General features: G+C 44.3%; 1 protein-coding gene across 4 annotated transcripts in view; it reads right to left on the bottom strand.

Annotated features, from left to right (window-relative positions):
- Positions 1–17,659, bottom strand: part of Tmcc3 (transmembrane and coiled-coil domain family 3) — a 269,722-nt gene that overhangs the window by 73,834 nt on the left and 178,229 nt on the right. The window contains exon 1 of one of the 4 annotated variants that reach the window (XM_021174096.2): positions 619–866. The exons of the other annotated variants lie outside the window; for them this stretch is intronic. Coding sequence (XP_021029755.1) covers positions 619–696 — 78 coding nt within the window. The 5' untranslated portion in view covers positions 697–866. Of the gene's footprint in view, positions 1–618; positions 867–17,659 lie in introns of those variants that run through there. 4 annotated transcript variants of the gene reach the window in all.

The following is a 17,659-nucleotide window of genomic DNA, read 5'->3' as shown; positions in this document are numbered from 1 at the left end:
GGTCACATCCTTGCTGGACACTTGAGCTTCCCAAAAGGGAAAGTGTTCCTCAGGAGGGGCCCAGAGCTGGGGCTGTGGCCTCCGTCTTTATAGTGAAGCCCTCCATGGCCGGTCTCCACAGCTTGCTCTGAAGAGCTATTTTCGCTCACAGCCAAAATCAGCAACAGCAAATTACGCTGCAAACCGTGGCGAAGGCGCCCGCTCTGCACGGCTCCCAACTCCGGAGCGTCCATGCCGAGATCGACTTTTGATCTGGGCAGCGCGTCCCGGGCGCACAGTGCAGGGGACTCGGCTGCCAGGCTGGGGACGCAGCAGCAATGCAGAGCCCTGCAGGTGGCTGTGCCGGGAGGGAGCCAGACCCTAGGAGTCCCGGGGACCGGGCAGGCAGCGTGCGCTCTCTGGCGGGGAGGAGAGCCGGGCGACACCGTCGTGGAATAGGGCTGGCTAGCCTCCGATTCCAGCGGTGGCCCAGCGTCCCCGGGCCGCAGGTTTCCCCTGGACCTTCCCGGCCGGGAGAGGCCGGCGATGGGTTCCACGGTGCCGAGCCTCCGAGCCGACCCGGCCCGCGCCCTCCCCACGCAGACTCGCACCCCCGCGCCGCCCTGCCTGCGCCCTCACCCGGCTCTTGCAGCGGTGGTGCCGGCCGGGGTCCGAGTAGGTCCGGTCCACGGTGAGCGCCGTGTCGCTGCCCGGCATGTCTGCGCTTAGACTGACAACTTTGCGTCCTCCAGGGCTGCCGCTCCACTCGGCGCCGGGTGGCAGCTACCGGCCGTGCTCCGCTCACCCTCGCCCGGGAGCCGCGGCCGAGGGGGTGGCGCGGGCGGCTGCAGCTGCTGCCGACACCCCGCGGCCCTGCGCCGCCGCCCGGGTGGGGAGGCGGGCGACAGTCTCCGCCCCTTCCCCCGCCCCTGCGCCCCGCGCGGCGCCTAGACCCGCTCCAGGTGCCGGGCTCAGCTGCCCTCCCTGCCTGCGAACGGGGCCCACGCGCTCCCACGCCTCCCCCGGCTCAGATGAACGACGCCGGCACAGGTTATGGACCCACTTGAGTGTGATAAAATAGACGGGTTTGAGCACACAGGAGGTTGCCGGATGCCTTAATGAGATGTACATACATATTTCACTCAACAGGCACACTTACTTGCTGGACAGCTTTCCTGGACCTGGACAGTGGGCTAAGGATTCCAGGACGGAGGGGCATTTTCCCATCTAGTATTCCACGGAGCGGCACTCCCACTGTGTTGTGTATCTTAATTGTGCTTGTGTGACTCACTGTGTTGTAAGCTACTTTGAAACCGGGACATCTTTCCACTTGAGCGTTCTCTAGTCCCAGCGAGTGCTCCCTGCCCACAAGGAATTTGGAATCTGAAGAGAAAAAGTACTGATTGGTAATCAATGCGGTATCGGTTGCCTAACCCCCAAATTCACTACACAAGGTCCGGTGGTTTTTGTCAGACGTGCACCCTGAGACCGGATTGGCAGGTTTTAAATCACTGATCCTAACAGGCTCAGAGTGCAGTGTGATCTGCCTACAGGGAGGGGAGGAGGTGTTTATCCCCCTAGCTGGCTGAGAGAAAACAGGTCTGTGCATTTGGGGGGGGGGAGAAAAAAAAACCTCAAGGTGTCGGTTTAGTGGGTGTCTTCAGGCAAAAAGGGATCAGGTAGAAGAACGGAGAGTCGGGGGTAGGGGGTGGGTGGGGGGAATGTACTTTCAACATTAAGAAGTTCAGCTTTGTTCTGTGGGTGTTTGGCAAGCTGCTGGGCTCCCTGAAGATCAGGGTGGAAGTCTAAGACATCTATCTGATAGTCCTGTGAGAGGCATTGATGAAAGATAAAGAACTCTCGATAGGAGGCCATTTCAAAGACTGAGGACAACCTGACCTATGTGTCATTCACTCACAAGCAGACCAGGGAACCAAGCATGTCGACTTAGTGGAGTATTAGACAAGTGTAGCAGTTGCGATGGCCCTCTGCGAAGTCATTTCTAGCATCTAGAGTTAAGAGAAGAAAAGCAAGGTGCAGGAGAATATAGTGTTCTACCATTTATTGAAAGTGCAATGTGCATCGTATCTATATAGAGAAATATAGATAGATACATATACATACATACATGCACATAAATGTAGATATATGCTTGTGCTTATATATACAGGGCACATTTCTGACAGGATTTAAAAAAAAGTTACAGGAATAAGTGAACAAGCAGCTTAAGTTGGGAAAGGAGAACTGGGCAGCTACAGGGCAGATAGGAGGATTATTTGTTTATTGATCGTTTTTCACTAAGTGTACATCTTAAATGTGGCCACAAAGGTAGAGTAAATTATTAAAACTTAAAAAGAATCAGAAACCTAATTTAAAGCCATTTAAAGGGGTAAAGAACCTTTAAAATAAAATATGTGTGTGTGTGTGTATAAAATGTGTGTGTGTGTGTGAGAGTGATTTCAGTTATGATGTCCAGAGAAGCTTTTGTGATAGAGCAATATTTGAGCAGAGCCTTAGGGAGTGACAATGTTTGTATGAGGAATGCAGACTTAGGAAGTGAGAGAGACCATAATGTATGTGATGGTTTGAATGAGAATGCCCCATAGGCTCATCGATTTGAAGGCTTGGTCACCAGGGAGTGACACCATTTGAAAGGTTTTGGAATGTGTCTTCCTTGGAAGTGAGTCACTGGGAGTGAGATTTGAGGTTTCAAAAGCCTATTCCACATCTAGTGTCTCTCTCTTCCAGATGTAGAACTCTCAGCTCCTTCTCCAGCATCACATCTACCTGCATGCTGCCATGCTGCTGTCCATGACGACAACGGACTAAACCTCTGAACCTGTAAAGCCAGCACCAATTAAATACTTCCTTATTGAGGTTTGGTCTGTTGCTATGTATTGTAATGCTAAATTCTGTACCTGAAGTTTTTGTTGTGCAAACCTTGTTCCTTAATATAAAACTATTGGTTAAATAAAAATGGCTACAACCAATTACTTGAGAGATTAGAGGTAGGTGGGTTTTGAGTTACCTGGTTGGAGATTGTAGAGAGGGAGAGAAGGATGCAGGAGGAGGAGGGGAAGGGGAAGGGGGAGGGGGAGGGGGAGGAGGAGGAGGAAGAGGAAGAGGAGGAAGGGGAAGAGAAGGAAGAGGAGGAGGGAGGAGAAGGAAGAGGAGGAGGAGGCAGAAGCTGCCCCAAGAGGAGATGGACCATGAGCACATGGCCAGGAGAACCAGCCAGTACTTGGGGTACACTGCTGGGGTAGTAGCCAGGCCAGCAGTTAGAAAAGTAAATTAGGTGTTACCCCTTAGTAATTGTCAAAGCCAAATAAAATGATCATAGTCTGAGTCTCTTCATTCATAAGCCAGACGGGGATAAGTGTAAATTGGTTTCACTACACTTCTTATAAGCCGTGGTCAGTGTGTGTCTTCACAGCAATGAAACACTCACCAAGACAAGCAGGAGTCTAGGAATTTCACACACATGAACATGTCAAAAGACTTGCAGCAGGCACACTGAGAGGAGCTCAAGGAAGAACAAGGAGGAGGACCATGTTCCCTCTGGGGCACATAGAGGATGAGGTGGGAGGGGCTGTCTCAGAGAATGAGACCCTTGTAGGCCATTTTCGGAACTTTGACTTTCATCCAGAGAAAGACAGAAGTTTATGAAAAATGACAGAAGTTTAAGAAATCCATGGCATAATTTGCCTTTTTCACATAGGAGAAGAGAGATTCGCTCACATCATAGACAAAAAATCAATACCAGGTAGGATTTAAAAGCAAGAGTCTTGGAGGGTAAAAGCTTGGGTGTAAGAGTGGTGGCCTGAATTCAGTGCCTGGAACCCACGTGGTAGACAGATTCTCGAAAAGTGCTCTCCTGATCTCTATACATACAGCTTGGCACCCATGCAGGTGTACACTCATGCACAATACACACACACACACACACACACACACACACACACACACGGTAAAATTCTATTTTAAAGACAAAGAAAACAAACTTATAACTTCTTTTTTTCAAAAGAAAATTGGAGATCATTTTATCCCAAATCACAAAAAGCAGGTTTCCCAAAGCATAAATACCAAATATTTATCAGCATTAAAAAAAAAAAAGCTAACAACATTTAAAACATCCTTCTGTCTAGAAGAAGAAATAGTAAAGTGAGAACAGGAGTCACAGACTAAACCCCAGCTTTGAATTTCACAAACACTCCTGGGAAACAAAGAAAGCAAGCCACAGAAAACTGCAAGCATTCTGTGCTACAAAAACAAAATTTACAAAAAATTATAGTTCAGGGAAACAACTTATTCTGTTAGGAAAACAAAGTTGTCCCATGAAAATTATTGAGAAACATACAAGCAATGTAAACTTAACTTTTACATACATACTCTTTCAAGATTAAATTTGTAAAGGCCACAGCAGGCATTGTGGTTCATACCATTAAACCCGGGACTTAGGAGACAGAGGACAGCTCTCCTCTACATAGCGAGTTCAGAGTGTATAAAGGAAAGAGTTACCCCCCTTTTATCTTCCATTTTAATTAAACTATACAGAAAGTACTCCCTTTGGGGAAGATATTTCTAGAACTAAACCCAGAGCTTTTCTTCCTTAAGGTTTATAGCTAGAGAGAGCAAAAGAAAGAATACTTACTGTTTTTAAAATTTATTCAAATGATTCAAGGTAAATACATTATGCGCAGATATATATCTGATCGCAAAATTTGAAGATGTTTAGATTGGGGTTCCCCGTGGTGGTTTGAAAGAAAATGGCCCCTATAGGCCCATAGGGAGTGGCACTATTAGGAGGTGTGACCTTGTTGGAGTGGGTGTGGCCTTGTTGGAGGAAGTGTGTCACTGTGGGGGTGGGCTTTCAGGTCTCTTATGCTCAAACTATGCCCAATGTGGCTTACATATCTGCTGCCTGTGGATCAAGGTGTAGAACTCTCTGATCCTTCCTCAGTACTATGTCTGTCTGCACATCACCATGATAATAGCAGACTAAACCTCTGAACTGTAAGCTAGCTCCAATTAAATGTTTTCCTTCATGAGACTTACCATGGTCATGGAATCTCTTCACAGCAATAGACACCCTAACTAAGACAGGACCCAAAAGCCGTGTAGCCTAATGCAAGCAAAACTGTAAGCTTTTAACTACTTGGTGTATTGCCAACTGCAAATGACCACCCTTTCAGTTAGCTTCTGATATAGTATAATCCATATGACTTTTATGGAAACAATTTCCATTGTTTACTTACAGTCAGCAATGATCTGGCACGGAAGCTCAAAACTTCCACTTTGCAATATGTTGCTAAACAAAAGAAAACACACACAACAAAGAGGGAAGACTCAAATTGACTCGGTAGGCTGGTAGCCTGGCCTCCCAAAAGTCCCAGTGCCTTTAAAAGCAAATACAGTGACTTCATGCTACAGACTCCCAAGAGCAATGATTATCAAAGAAGATGCTACAGGCAGCCTTTAGAGGTACCAGAGCTCTGCTCCAACTTTTTGTCTCTGTGTAGATCTGAGGCTATGTTAACAAGAACAAAAATGGATTTTACCTTCTTCCTCATCAAAGTTTAAAACTGTTTCTTTTGTGAAAGAGCTTGTTAAGATGAAAAGACAGAAAATATCAGCATAACCATGTATCTAACAAAGATGAGTATCTAGACTGCGTAAGGAATTCCCCAGAGAGCTGGGCATGGTGGCATATGTCTTTAATCCCAGCACTTGGGAGGCAGAGACAGGAGCATCTATCTATGTGAGTTCTAGGCCAGCCAGGACTACTTAGCAAGACCCTGTCTCAAAAAACAAAACAGAACAAAAGAGAATTGTTTTTGTTTATTTTTTTCTTTGCTTGTTTGTTTGTTTTAAATAGGGATTGTCGATGGCTCACTGGTTAAAAGAACTTATTGCTCTTCCATAGGACCTGAGCTTAATTCCTAGCACCCACCTTCTCTATCAGGGGCTCTAACACCTTATGATGCACATTCAAATATGCAGGCAAGACACCTAAAAGATAAAATCAATATCTAAAAAAAAATGTTAAAAGTTAAAGGGTAATGGCATGTGTGCATGTGCATATGTGTTTATGTGTGTGTGTGTGTGTGTATATATATGTGTAGAATACATGTTTGTGTGTGTATGCATGTGTGCATGTGAATAGTGTGTGCTCATGTATGTGCTGAGTGTGTGTGTATGTTTGTAGCATGTATGTTTAGTATTCATTTTGACATATATAAGAATGGTATGTTCTTGCTTCGGCAGCACATATACTAAGAATGGTGTGCAAGGCAGCTCAAAATCACGATGCTATTAATAATAAAGCTGGATCTAAGGAGAGTTGGTGATTTACAAAGACTTGTTGAGACTAAGCCATAAAAAGTTAACAATCCAATCAAGAACAGGTAAAACATACCAAAGACATTTCATTGGAGAGGCTACGTGAATGGAAAGTAGACATAGGCTATTAGGTCTGACATCATCAGCTCTAAGGGCAATGCAAATCAAACCACAATGAGATGTCACTACGCACTGACCAGAGGGCTAAAATAAGAACAATTAGCAGGATGTGGTGGCACAGACGTGGAGAAATCAAGCAACTCATATGTCACTGATAGACACAGAAAGTGCCCTGGCCTCTTTGAACAGCAGTCAGTCTGCCAGTTGCTCACTTTCTTGTTGTTTGTGGTACTGAAGGTAGAGCAGAGGGTCTCACACATGCTAGGCAACTGCTCTACCATCAAGGTATGTCTCCAGCCCACTTTCCAAATTTGTTTTTGAAACAAGTTCTTATCAAATTGCCCTGTTTTTTGCTTTATAAAATTGGGTTTTGTAAACCCAGTAGGTTTTACAAAACTAAACTGTGCAAAGCCATCTGACCCAGCAATTGTTCTCCTGGGCTTTTATGCCAGAGAGAAGAAAACATGTTTATGCTGATACTGATCCACAATTGTTTACGGCAGGTTTATTGACAACATCAAAAAACAGAAACAGTCCAGGTGTCTGAACAGGCAAATACATGTCCATGCCATGGAGCACACAACATGGAACCTACATGTCATGGAACACACAACATGGAACCTACATGTCATGGAACACACAACATGGAACATCCATGTCATGGAACACACAACATGGAACATCCATGTCATGGAGCACACAATATGGAACCTACATGTCATGGAGCACACAACATGGAACATCCATGTCATGGAGCACACAACATGGAACCTACATGTCATGGAGCACACAACATGGAACAACCATGTCATAGAGCACACAACATGGAACATCCAAGTCATGGAGTACACAACATGGAACACCCATGTCATGGAACACACAACATGGAACATCCATGTCATGGAACACACAGTAAAGGAGAGCAAGCTACTTCTATGCCACAGTGTGGATGGGACCAGTCCCCAAAGGTTACACACCCAAGGGTTCTCTTACACAGAATCTTTAAAGTGCTAAAATTACAGACATGAAGATGAGTAGTTGCCAGTGGCCGGGACCTGAAAGGATGGTTGTGGCAGGCGATGGATATGGTTACTGAAGGGCCACATCGGAGCTCCCATAGTGATGGAACCATTTTGTATCTTAGGAGCAGTGGTAGGTAGAATTATGTAGGCAATTAAATAACCAAGAACTAAGTTGCACACACAGAGGTATGTATAGGTGGCCCCAATCTATGATAGCTTAACTTACAATGCTTCCACTTTACAAAGACACAAAAGCAACGTGCATCCGGGAGAAACAGTGCCTTGAATTTTAAAAAACATTCCTTTGTTCATTTTCTGTGAAGGAAGCATGTGCCATAGTGTGTGTGTGTGTGTGTGTGTGTGTGTGTGTGTGTATAGGGCAGAGCATCACTTGCTGGAGTTATTTCTCTCTTTCCACAATGTGGATTCTGGGGATCAAATACAGGTTGTCAGCTTGGTGGCAAGTGCCTTTATCCAATGAGCCATCTTGTTGGCCCCTGTGTGCTTTAAATTGTAACTTGTTCCTGGGCCAGCAATTTGCAGATCAACACTTTCTTGCTATGCTGGGCAGAGGAAGAGAGTCACACAACCACAGTTATGTCATATTCATACTTCACAACACACTGCAATGTTTGATAGTAAAAAGAGCATTGACTTACAATATTTTCTACTTACCATGAGGTGGAAGAGAATGTAATCCCATTGTAAGTGGAGTATTACTGTGTAAGTGAGATTTGGAAAATCTAAATAGACAGAAGCGTACACTAAATGCTACTGCTGCCTTTGATTCATACAAAAGTTTTGCAAGCTACTACAATAAAGCCAAGGTAGGGAATGGGTATGGGTGGACTTTCAATATTATTTCTAACGCCTGCGTCTGAATCTACAGTCATCTCACAATAAAAAGTTGAACTAAAAGATGCAATTGTGATGTCCCTTTGCCCCAGGAAAAATTCCAGATGTGGAAGGAGGGAACCAACACAGCAGGGAGGACCTTTGATATATGGCTGCTTTTCTGGAGCTCCTGTCTGCACGTACGTGTTCTTCTTCCATGGTGCAGATGCTCACAGTCGAGGACAGGTGTGCGGTGCTCATTAATGTAACTGGAAGCATCTGCGTCTGGCCACACTGTATGCTGTGTCACAACCTAGGTCAACTGAGAGCCAAAGGCAGTGTCCCCAAATCACCAGTGCTACGCACAGGGCCTGGCATAAGGCAATAACCCCATGAGGTTTTGTCGTATAATTAATTGAAAATGAAGTCCTGATTTGGAGGTAAGCATATATCACACTTCATAGATTTGATTCAAGGACCTTACAAGTCAACTTGTTTAGTAAGATTTTACATTGCAAGGGTGAATAGACGATTGTCTAATCTCTCAGTACCTCACCGCTTTGGGGTTATGGCCTTGGTCTGAGCTTGTGTTTTAGATCACACATACACACAGGTTATTAACAAAGTGAGCCCTTCTGTTTCTCACCTCTTGACCCTGACATTTAAAAGCAAAGGGTTCAGCTGTCTGGTTACAGTGTCTGGCTCTTGGCTATCTCCTGTTACCCTTTCCTAGAAGTTCACAACAATGTTACAAAAACAGATTTAAAATGCTTTCCTTTGCACCGGGCACAGAATGCTCCATTCAGTTAAGGGTGTGGCTGTGGCTGGGATGCCGGCTTCCCACTTCCCACAGCCGCCGAGAAGGCAACTCTCTGGAGATATCTGGGTAGCTACGTGCTCTGTCCAAGAGAAACCTTTTAGTAAATCACTACTTAATCTGAAGGATGGCTTAGCTGTGCACCAGGAATCCAGTGCCAGGGATCTCATTTTGTGCTTGATCAGCTCGAGCTGCAAGATGAAGGTAGTCGAAGAGGAAACAACTAAATAACTGTGAAGCCATGTTTTACACGAAGCCCACTGTGTCTGCCTCCATCCTGTCTTCCCTGAATCCCACCAACATCTGTCTCTTACACCACTCAAGCATTTGTATATGGTATGACTGATCTTCCCAGGAAGCAGGATTGGTGACTGGAGATAAAGGGTCTGGATTCCAATCTTGGTCTCGATACTTACTATGAAGCTTTTTGGTCCCAGTAACTGTGACTGGAAAGTGACAACCCTCCCTTCTCACACTGTCTTAGTCAGGGTTTCTATTCCTACACCAACATCATGACCAAGAAGCACTTGGGGAGGAAAGGGTTTATTCAGCTTACACTTCCATACTGCTGTTCATCACCAAGGAAGTCAGGACTGGAACTCAAGCAGGTCAGAAAGCAGGAGTTGATGCAGAGGCCATGGAGGGATGTTCCTTACTGGCTGGCTGGCTTGCTTCCCCTGGCTTGCTCAGCCTGCTCTCTTATAGAACCCAGGACTACCAGCCCAGGAATGGTCCCATCCACAAGAGGCCCTTCCCCCTTGATCACTAATTGAGAAAATGCCTTACAGTTGGATCTCATGGAGGCATTTCCTCAACTGAAGCTCCTTTCTCTGTGATAACTCCAGCTGTGTCAAGTTGACACAAAACTAGCCAGTACACACACTGCTGATGTAGATTGGATGATGCTCATGAATCACTTAGGAAAAATAAGCACTCAGTAAAGTATGTGGGAAATGAAACCAAACCCAGTGCCTGTCTTCATGCGATGCCTTTTGTCCCTTTCGGTGAGAGCTCACGGATTTATGCTGCGACATTAGCAAGTCTTCCAAGGAAGGGAGGGCTGATGTCGATGCCAGACTCCATCAGAATTGTCAGTGGAACAGGGAAGACAATAAGAGTCCTTGGATCTGGATCCTGTCCGGGTCCGGCCCTTGACTTCTGGCCTAGCTGTTGCTACCATTCCAGAGCTTACAAACTGACAGAAATGAGGAAGGCACACTTCCCCCTTCCTAACGCAGATGAACTCCCTTCAGTCACAAGCCATGACTCCCACATACTAAAAGTTTCTTTTCTCCGTACATTTTTATCAAATGATTCTGCTCATGGGAATTTTTCCCCAGAATAAGACAGTACGGGGCGGGGCGGGGGGTTACCTCATACCCAAGTTCGTCTGTTAGTTTTTATCATTCTGAAAGGTTGGGGGTGATTCCCAGATTTAGTATTTGTGGAGAAATAAGGAATGCTTATATAAATGGTAATAAAATATAGTAAGGCCAGTGTAGATTACACTTAAGAATGAGCAGTTACATAAGGAAACATTGATATAATGATACTATGACTTTGTTACGGCAAGTCAGGACAGTCCTGCCAGACTAATAAAATCTAAACAGTATTAAGACCATTAGTGCTGTCGACGACCAGAACACCATGCACTCTCACACCTGGCAGCGCCACTCCCTGGTGTTAGCCTAGAAGGCTTACGCCAATAGGATACACACACACAGGACTGTTCACAGTGGCCACAGCCTATGAGGTAGATAGGCACTATTATTTCCCCACCTTACTGAGAGGCAACCAGGGTCTCTGGGCAGATTTGACTAAAGGTGTTCATCCAAGGATGACAAAGTAATATACAAATTGCTGGTCACGATGACTCTAAAGCTCCCCTAGATGTATCTCCTTCGATGACTATTTCACATTTACAAGCCTCAGCTTTCCCACCACGAGATCAAGTCTGTGCTAGAGCTGGTGAGAGCCTGCACCAAGAAAGAGCTCCAGGAGTCTGGAAACAACAGGGTTGCGGGGCCACACCATGGGTCATTCTGTATCCCACTTGGCCAAGCTTCTCCCAAGGCCTTTAGTAAATACTCACTACTCATTAAAACCCCATGAGGAATATTTAAATATGCTAAACTTTTGTTTTTTGTTCTACCTTTTGGGGGTAGAGGGAATCTGAATAGGGCTTTAAGCAGTCAAAATGGCAGTTACTTTAACTTTAGCCTTCATCTGAAGGCTTCCTCTATGTCTTTTCTGCCATTTCTAAGCACTTTTGGATTTTTGGTTTAGTGTTTTAAGTTTTCCCAAAATAAGAAGTCACCTCTCCTGTGACGCTGGACGTGGAGACACACTTCTCTGCAAGTATCGCCAAATGCTCCATCTCTGCCTTGCTTGCCAAGTTTCGAAGGGTTTTCTCTGGCTCTGTAATTTCTCACTGCTTCTTCGCAGATCAGCTGAGGCTCATACCTAACCCGTACATCTTTCTGACAGGTCATTGATTTCCCTCTGTCCTGACCCCGTAAGAGAACTGTCTTTTCCAAAAGGAGAGAACGAACGGCTAAATCACACACAAGATTTAGGGTAATCCACAGGCAAATGTTTGGATCACACGTGAAGACCAACACACACAGGGCGGAATTGTCAGAAATGATCAGAAATGCAAAATGTAGTTAGGGTTAAAAGCAACGACAATACTCCCTTCGGTTCCCCCAAATGACCCTTGGAGATAATCAAGGGAGAAATGAAGGAAAAGACCCAAGCGGATGCTGTTCATCTTATACAGCTTGATTTCGAATTTCTACTTCCCACCGAGAAGCAGATGTCTACGAATTCCCCCAAAGTCTCTTGACACTCGTGATTACAGAACTATTTTCCAGGCATGCTCCAGCGAGATAAGGCTTTGCCCATCCCTCACTGTTCTGATTCGATCTGTCTGTAAATGGAATCACACTGTCTGCAATCCGAAAGAATTGGACCATTTTAGATACAGCGGCTGAAAATACAGATTACCAATCAGAATTTATGCAGTCCACCAAATCTAAGTGCAGGGACATTTACTCAAAGTATTGCATTTGAGCATTTCTGTCATTTAGATATCAAGATTAATTACATAACTGATTATTGGCCAAAGCTCTGATGCCCAGCAGCGTAAGGGAGTCCCAGGAGACCACAGAGCATGTGAGTGATGCCTACTGTGAGCGAGAGCTGAGTTTAAACTTTACTTAGTCTATCCACTGAAGGTCAGCACCAACAAAGAATGTAAGATATCATTAGTGTGGGTTAAATATTCCCTATCCAAAATGCTCGCAACCAGGAGAGTGTGGATTTTTTTTTCTTTTAATTTTGGAACATTTACACAGACATAATGAGATGGCTTTCAAGTCTAAACGTGAAATTTACCACATAGCCTGAAGGTTGATTTTGAACAATGTTTCTAAATATGTCTACACGCTGACTGTGCTCTGTCATGTAAGGTCAGGCGTAGATTTTTCTACTTGCCTAGTTTTCAAGAAGTTTCAGGTTCTGGAACATTTAAAAATTTTTGTTTGGAATAGTTTTGTTTTTATATGACTACATGACAATATAGACAGCAAATTCCACTCTGACTTACCTATTGAAAAATGAAAACACTACTGATCAGTATTCTACCTCATATAAAGTGTAAAACAAATATAATAGATCATAAGTATATTAAAATTAGTATTTAGATCTACATTAAAAAAACTATATCCGTAGATCTTACCTCAAGTGATTCGTGCCAAAATTAATATCACTTCCTGTGAGGGTTAGTGATAATCACCTGGGGAACAGGCCTCTGGGATTGTCTATGGGAGATTATCTTGCGTACATTAAATGAAGTGGGAAGCTCCGCCCACTGTGGGTGGCACCATCCCCTGTGCAGGGATCCCAGACTCTATAAATGTAGTGAGAGTTAATGTGCATGCCTTCATGGTTCTCCACCTTGACTGCGGGTGAGTATACTCCTGTCCCTGTGGCTTCCCTGCCATCATCGACTATAACTTTGAACTGTAAGCTTAACACATCTTTCATATCTTGAGCCGCTTTTGTCAGGTATTTTGTTATAGGAATAGAAAAGAAACTAAGACACTTCCCAGGAACCACATTATATATAAAAGTGTTTTCCGTGGCTTAGTTCATATTAAATAGTGTACATATCTATCATATTCCCTTCTGCTAGATTATGATTTTTTTTTTTCCTTTTTGAGCTAGAGGACTCCCACGGTTTAAAACCCTTCCATTCCCGGTACGCTTCTTGCGACGGAAATCCTTCTCTAAATGTTTGAGGATTTGAATACTGTGTATACGAATGTGTTTTAAACATTCATTTTTTTTTCCTACAAAAGAAAGCCTAAAACTAATATTGAGGTGTTCTGTACTTGGGGAGGAAAAGACGCATCATAAAACAGATGGCAGCGCCCCCTAAATCAGTCAATAGATAAAACCCAACTCTGTCAGAAAGGCTTCTCCTGAAAGCTGACAAGCTTATTTTAAACTTCAGTGGAAGAAAAGACAACTGGGGGGAGGTGGGGTGGTGGTGGTGACTAGGAGCTGGCAGGCTGCTCTGCCCTTATCAGATGGCTGGATGCCTTATCAGCAACAATAAAGCTCACGTGACCAGGAGCAGGGTTGCCAACCAATGAAGAGCGAGCTCAGAGGAGACCGGTGCTAATCTGGAAACATGTGACAGTCAGCGGCGGGAGGGGAACAATTAGTAACTGATGAAGAAAATCGGAAAACGCGGTAGGCCACTGAAGACAAAATCAAAACCCAGGGTGCAACCTTCTCATCGCTGAGGGGCACACGCCCAGCTTTCTATTATTGTTGAGAATCTACTGTAATTCCAACCAGATTAATACACAGTCATATATGATACTCTTCCCTCCTACCCAATAATAGACATAATTAGGACTAAGTCAACAGAAATAAAAAGAGACAGAAGCTGTATGTTTTTAAGAACTTGACTGAAAGATGGCTACACAATTGGGTCTGTAAACCATGTGTTTTGTTTGTTTATTTTATTTTATTTTACAGTACATTGAATAGAGATGAAGTCATCTGTGGCTTTATAAAGGTCAAAGGTTTAGAACTGAGACAGAGGACACCAAATATAAATGGACAGATACACAACTGCGCCAAGTACTTCAGAATTATTTATTTATTTATTTATTTATTTATTTATTTAATTTGCAGCTAACTGCAGGAAGCTGAAACTGTTCTTGACTGACTGAGTCCAAGCACCACACAAAGCCCCTCTCCACATGGGCATCTGGGTTAACTGAGCCAGGCTCAGTACTCTCTCCACTCACCCCCAACCTTTAGCCTAACTCTGTAACTCAGAGCCTTGTGCATCCCCAGCCTGGTGACAGCTGTCTCGGGATGCCTTACAGCATGCCATGCCCACGGTGCCATTTCTTCTCTTGTTAGGGAAAGATCAAAAGTGTGTAAGCACACAGGTCTCAGGTCACACCTCTGTTAATTCACTTTCTGCATGCGTGTGGTTTCACCCCTTCTCCTAGAGTCCCTGCATCATGTTCTCCTGACTGGTCCTACAGTGGTCTCACGACACAGACCTCTCTGCTAGACTGCTGTGGGTCCCAGACTGAGAGGCTTAAACTGCAGAAGCTGTCCTTACATGGCTGCCCCTCTATCCACACAGCACCCTGGTGTCTAATTTCCCCCTCTTCAAGGAATAGCAGTCATAGCAGAATCAGATATGATTAGATTATCTGACTTATTTTAATTTCATTACGTCTGCAAGGACCCTCACCCGGAAATGTCACATTTAAGGTTCTCATGGCTAGGTTCTTCAAGTGGGAATATTATTGGGGTGATACAACTCAGAGTAATAGCCTTGCTGTGAGATGAGAGGCAGAGGCAGCCAGAGGTGAAAGGGCAGAGCTCTAAGCCCACTGAAACCTCGACAGTCCCCGGGGAAATAAAGCCCTGATTTCTTAAGCCGAAAATGGTTCATTCTGACTAGGCCTTCCCCCTTCCAAACTTTTTCATCTAATTTTACATAAAGACAGTTACATAAAGAATCTCACCCAAAAGAGATAGCAGGAGAGGTAATGAGCCATTAAATCTCTCTGACAGCTCCAATTGAACCCCTAGATATGAGCTATGATTCTCATGGCGCCCTCCCCCTCTACATTGAACACTCACGAAGAGTGGACGGGAAGAGAGGCTGTGCGTGGAGGAGCAGAGAGGCGGGGCACAGGGGAAGCCAGCGAGCAGATTGCTGAAGGATGTAGTACAGTCAGGAAAATAACCTCTCATCTGGACCTAAGACGAACGTTCCAGCATGCGGCTGTGAAGGAGAGGCAGAGCCGAAAGAGGCAAGCTTGAAGAGGAAAGAAAAAGGAATACCAAGAATACCAAGTTTTTATACTTCTATTTTTTTTAAGTGAAAAATAATCTCACAGGGGAGGGGGAATACAGAATCACAGGAGACAACGCAGCAACAACTGCCAGGCCAGCAACATTCTCGCACTTCCCATAGATTGTTCAGGCCAAAAAAAATGGTGTCCTCCCCTCTTCTCTCAAGAAATTCAAATCTCGAGTTAGCAGAGAACTCGACAATCCTAGACTCTGGAGTCACAAGTCTGCATCGTGCCTAAATAAATATATTTAAGGCGCGGTGGCCAAAGATGGAATTTTGTAATTACATATTGATTTATATTGAACTTCTTGCTCTGCTCCAGAGACTTGCGTCTCTCCAGGATTGCTTTCCTGCCAATTCGTAGGTAGTTTATAGCAGTTTCAAAGTACCTCCAAAAATGCATTTCCAACAGATGGGATTATTAAATGCTTCATGCAAACAATGATCCATAGATACGTTACCACCCACTAGCAGACAAAGCAGAGAGTCTCCCTGCTCCGCTCTCATTCCAATAAATATTTACATCCTTCCACGTACTCATTTCAAAACTGCAGGAGACTGGATTTTATTGCTCTTTTAAGACAAATGCAAGGGATTGTCATGCTTTCTGGATTTTCTAATTAACTTGTTCTCAGGATAACGTATTGATAGCACGAGGAACAGGCCCAGTTTATGGTTGGTGCATGTTGTCAATTTACATATCAAATATAATTATACGTTTGTTACTGATATCATTTTCCAAGTTGGAATAATTTATTTACTTATATCTTTTTTAAGACTTATTTTTATTTGTGTTTGTGTATGTGTGTATCTGTGTGTATGTGCATGTGTGTGTGTGTGTGCGCGCACATGTGTGAGTGTGTCTGTGTAAGTGAATGCCATATGTGTGCTAGTATCTGAGGAAGCTGGAAGAATGTGTTGGATCTCAGAACTGGAGTTAAAGGCAGCTGTGAACCATCTTAAGGGGATGCTAGTAACCAAACTAGAAACCTCTGCAAGAGCAGGAAGCCATCTTAACTGCTGAGCCATCTTTCCAGCCTGCTATTTACTTATTTTTTTAAAGCTTAGTATTATAGAACTTTCAAGAATGAATAATGTGGACAGTGTGACTTTTTTTTTTTTAAGGCTTGGAGAAACTGAGAGCCAGATATGCAAAATGAAGTGGCAGAACTTGGGAGGAGGGTAGGATAAAAGGGAGAAGACAGTGCTGGCTGTGTGGATATTGCTAGGTAGCCAGTGTGTATACTTGCCAGAGTGTATTCTTCGTGCCCCTAAAGGTCAAGAAGAGAGCTCAGAATCCCCTGGAGCTAGGGCTATGGATTGCTGTAAACCACCATATTGGTGCTGAGAATTGAGCTTGGGTCCTTTGCAAGACCAAGAAATGCTCTTAACTACTGAACCATCGGTCTAGCCCCAGAACTTGCCCCCCCCTTTTTTTTACTGAATGACTGATTTAGACTAGAACCTACCAGAGACCACAGACCAACTGTTCCCACTCAACTTTCTAAGAGAGTGAATAGAACCAAGTTATATCATTATGTTCAAAAGTGATATTTACAACAGCATTGCACAAATGTAGTGTGATGGCTATTTCCAGTTGTCAATCTGACTATAGCTGCAATGAACTACAATCCAGAAGTGAAGGGCACACCTGGGATCCACATCTTGAGGCTGGAAGACACAGGCTTGTGATCTGAATCTTGAGGCATGGTGGCCATGAAAAGCTTAGGTACATGCCTTTAATCCCAGGAGATGGAGGCAAGAAGATCTCTGAGTTCAAGGCCTTCCTGGGACAAAGCAAATTCCACATTCAGGCATGGTAGTACACACCTAGAATCTGGGCCACACCTTCTGCTGGAGGCCTACATAAGGACATTGGAAGAAGGAAGATTCGCTTTTCTTCACCTGGCTTGCACTTACTTGCTAGCACATCTGTTGGAACCTGCTTCTACAGGATTCCAGCTTATACAGAAGACCAGGTGAAACACCTAGCCTCATGGCATTGAGCAACTAGTAGATTCTTGGACTTACCATTCACAGCTGCCCATTGTTGGGTTAGCTAGACTGCAGACTGTAAGAAATTAGAAATTCCGATAATTTCCTTTAATACCCTACCCAAGACATTTAGATTCGGTGGCCTCTTGAAAACCC

This window comes from Mus caroli, chromosome 10 (genome assembly GCF_900094665.2).
Source record: "Mus caroli chromosome 10, CAROLI_EIJ_v1.1, whole genome shotgun sequence".
Classification (NCBI taxonomy): domain Eukaryota; kingdom Metazoa; phylum Chordata; class Mammalia; order Rodentia; family Muridae; genus Mus; species Mus caroli.
The sequence above is the reverse complement of the archived record's forward strand: the minus strand, read 5'-3'. Positions and strand labels throughout refer to the sequence as shown.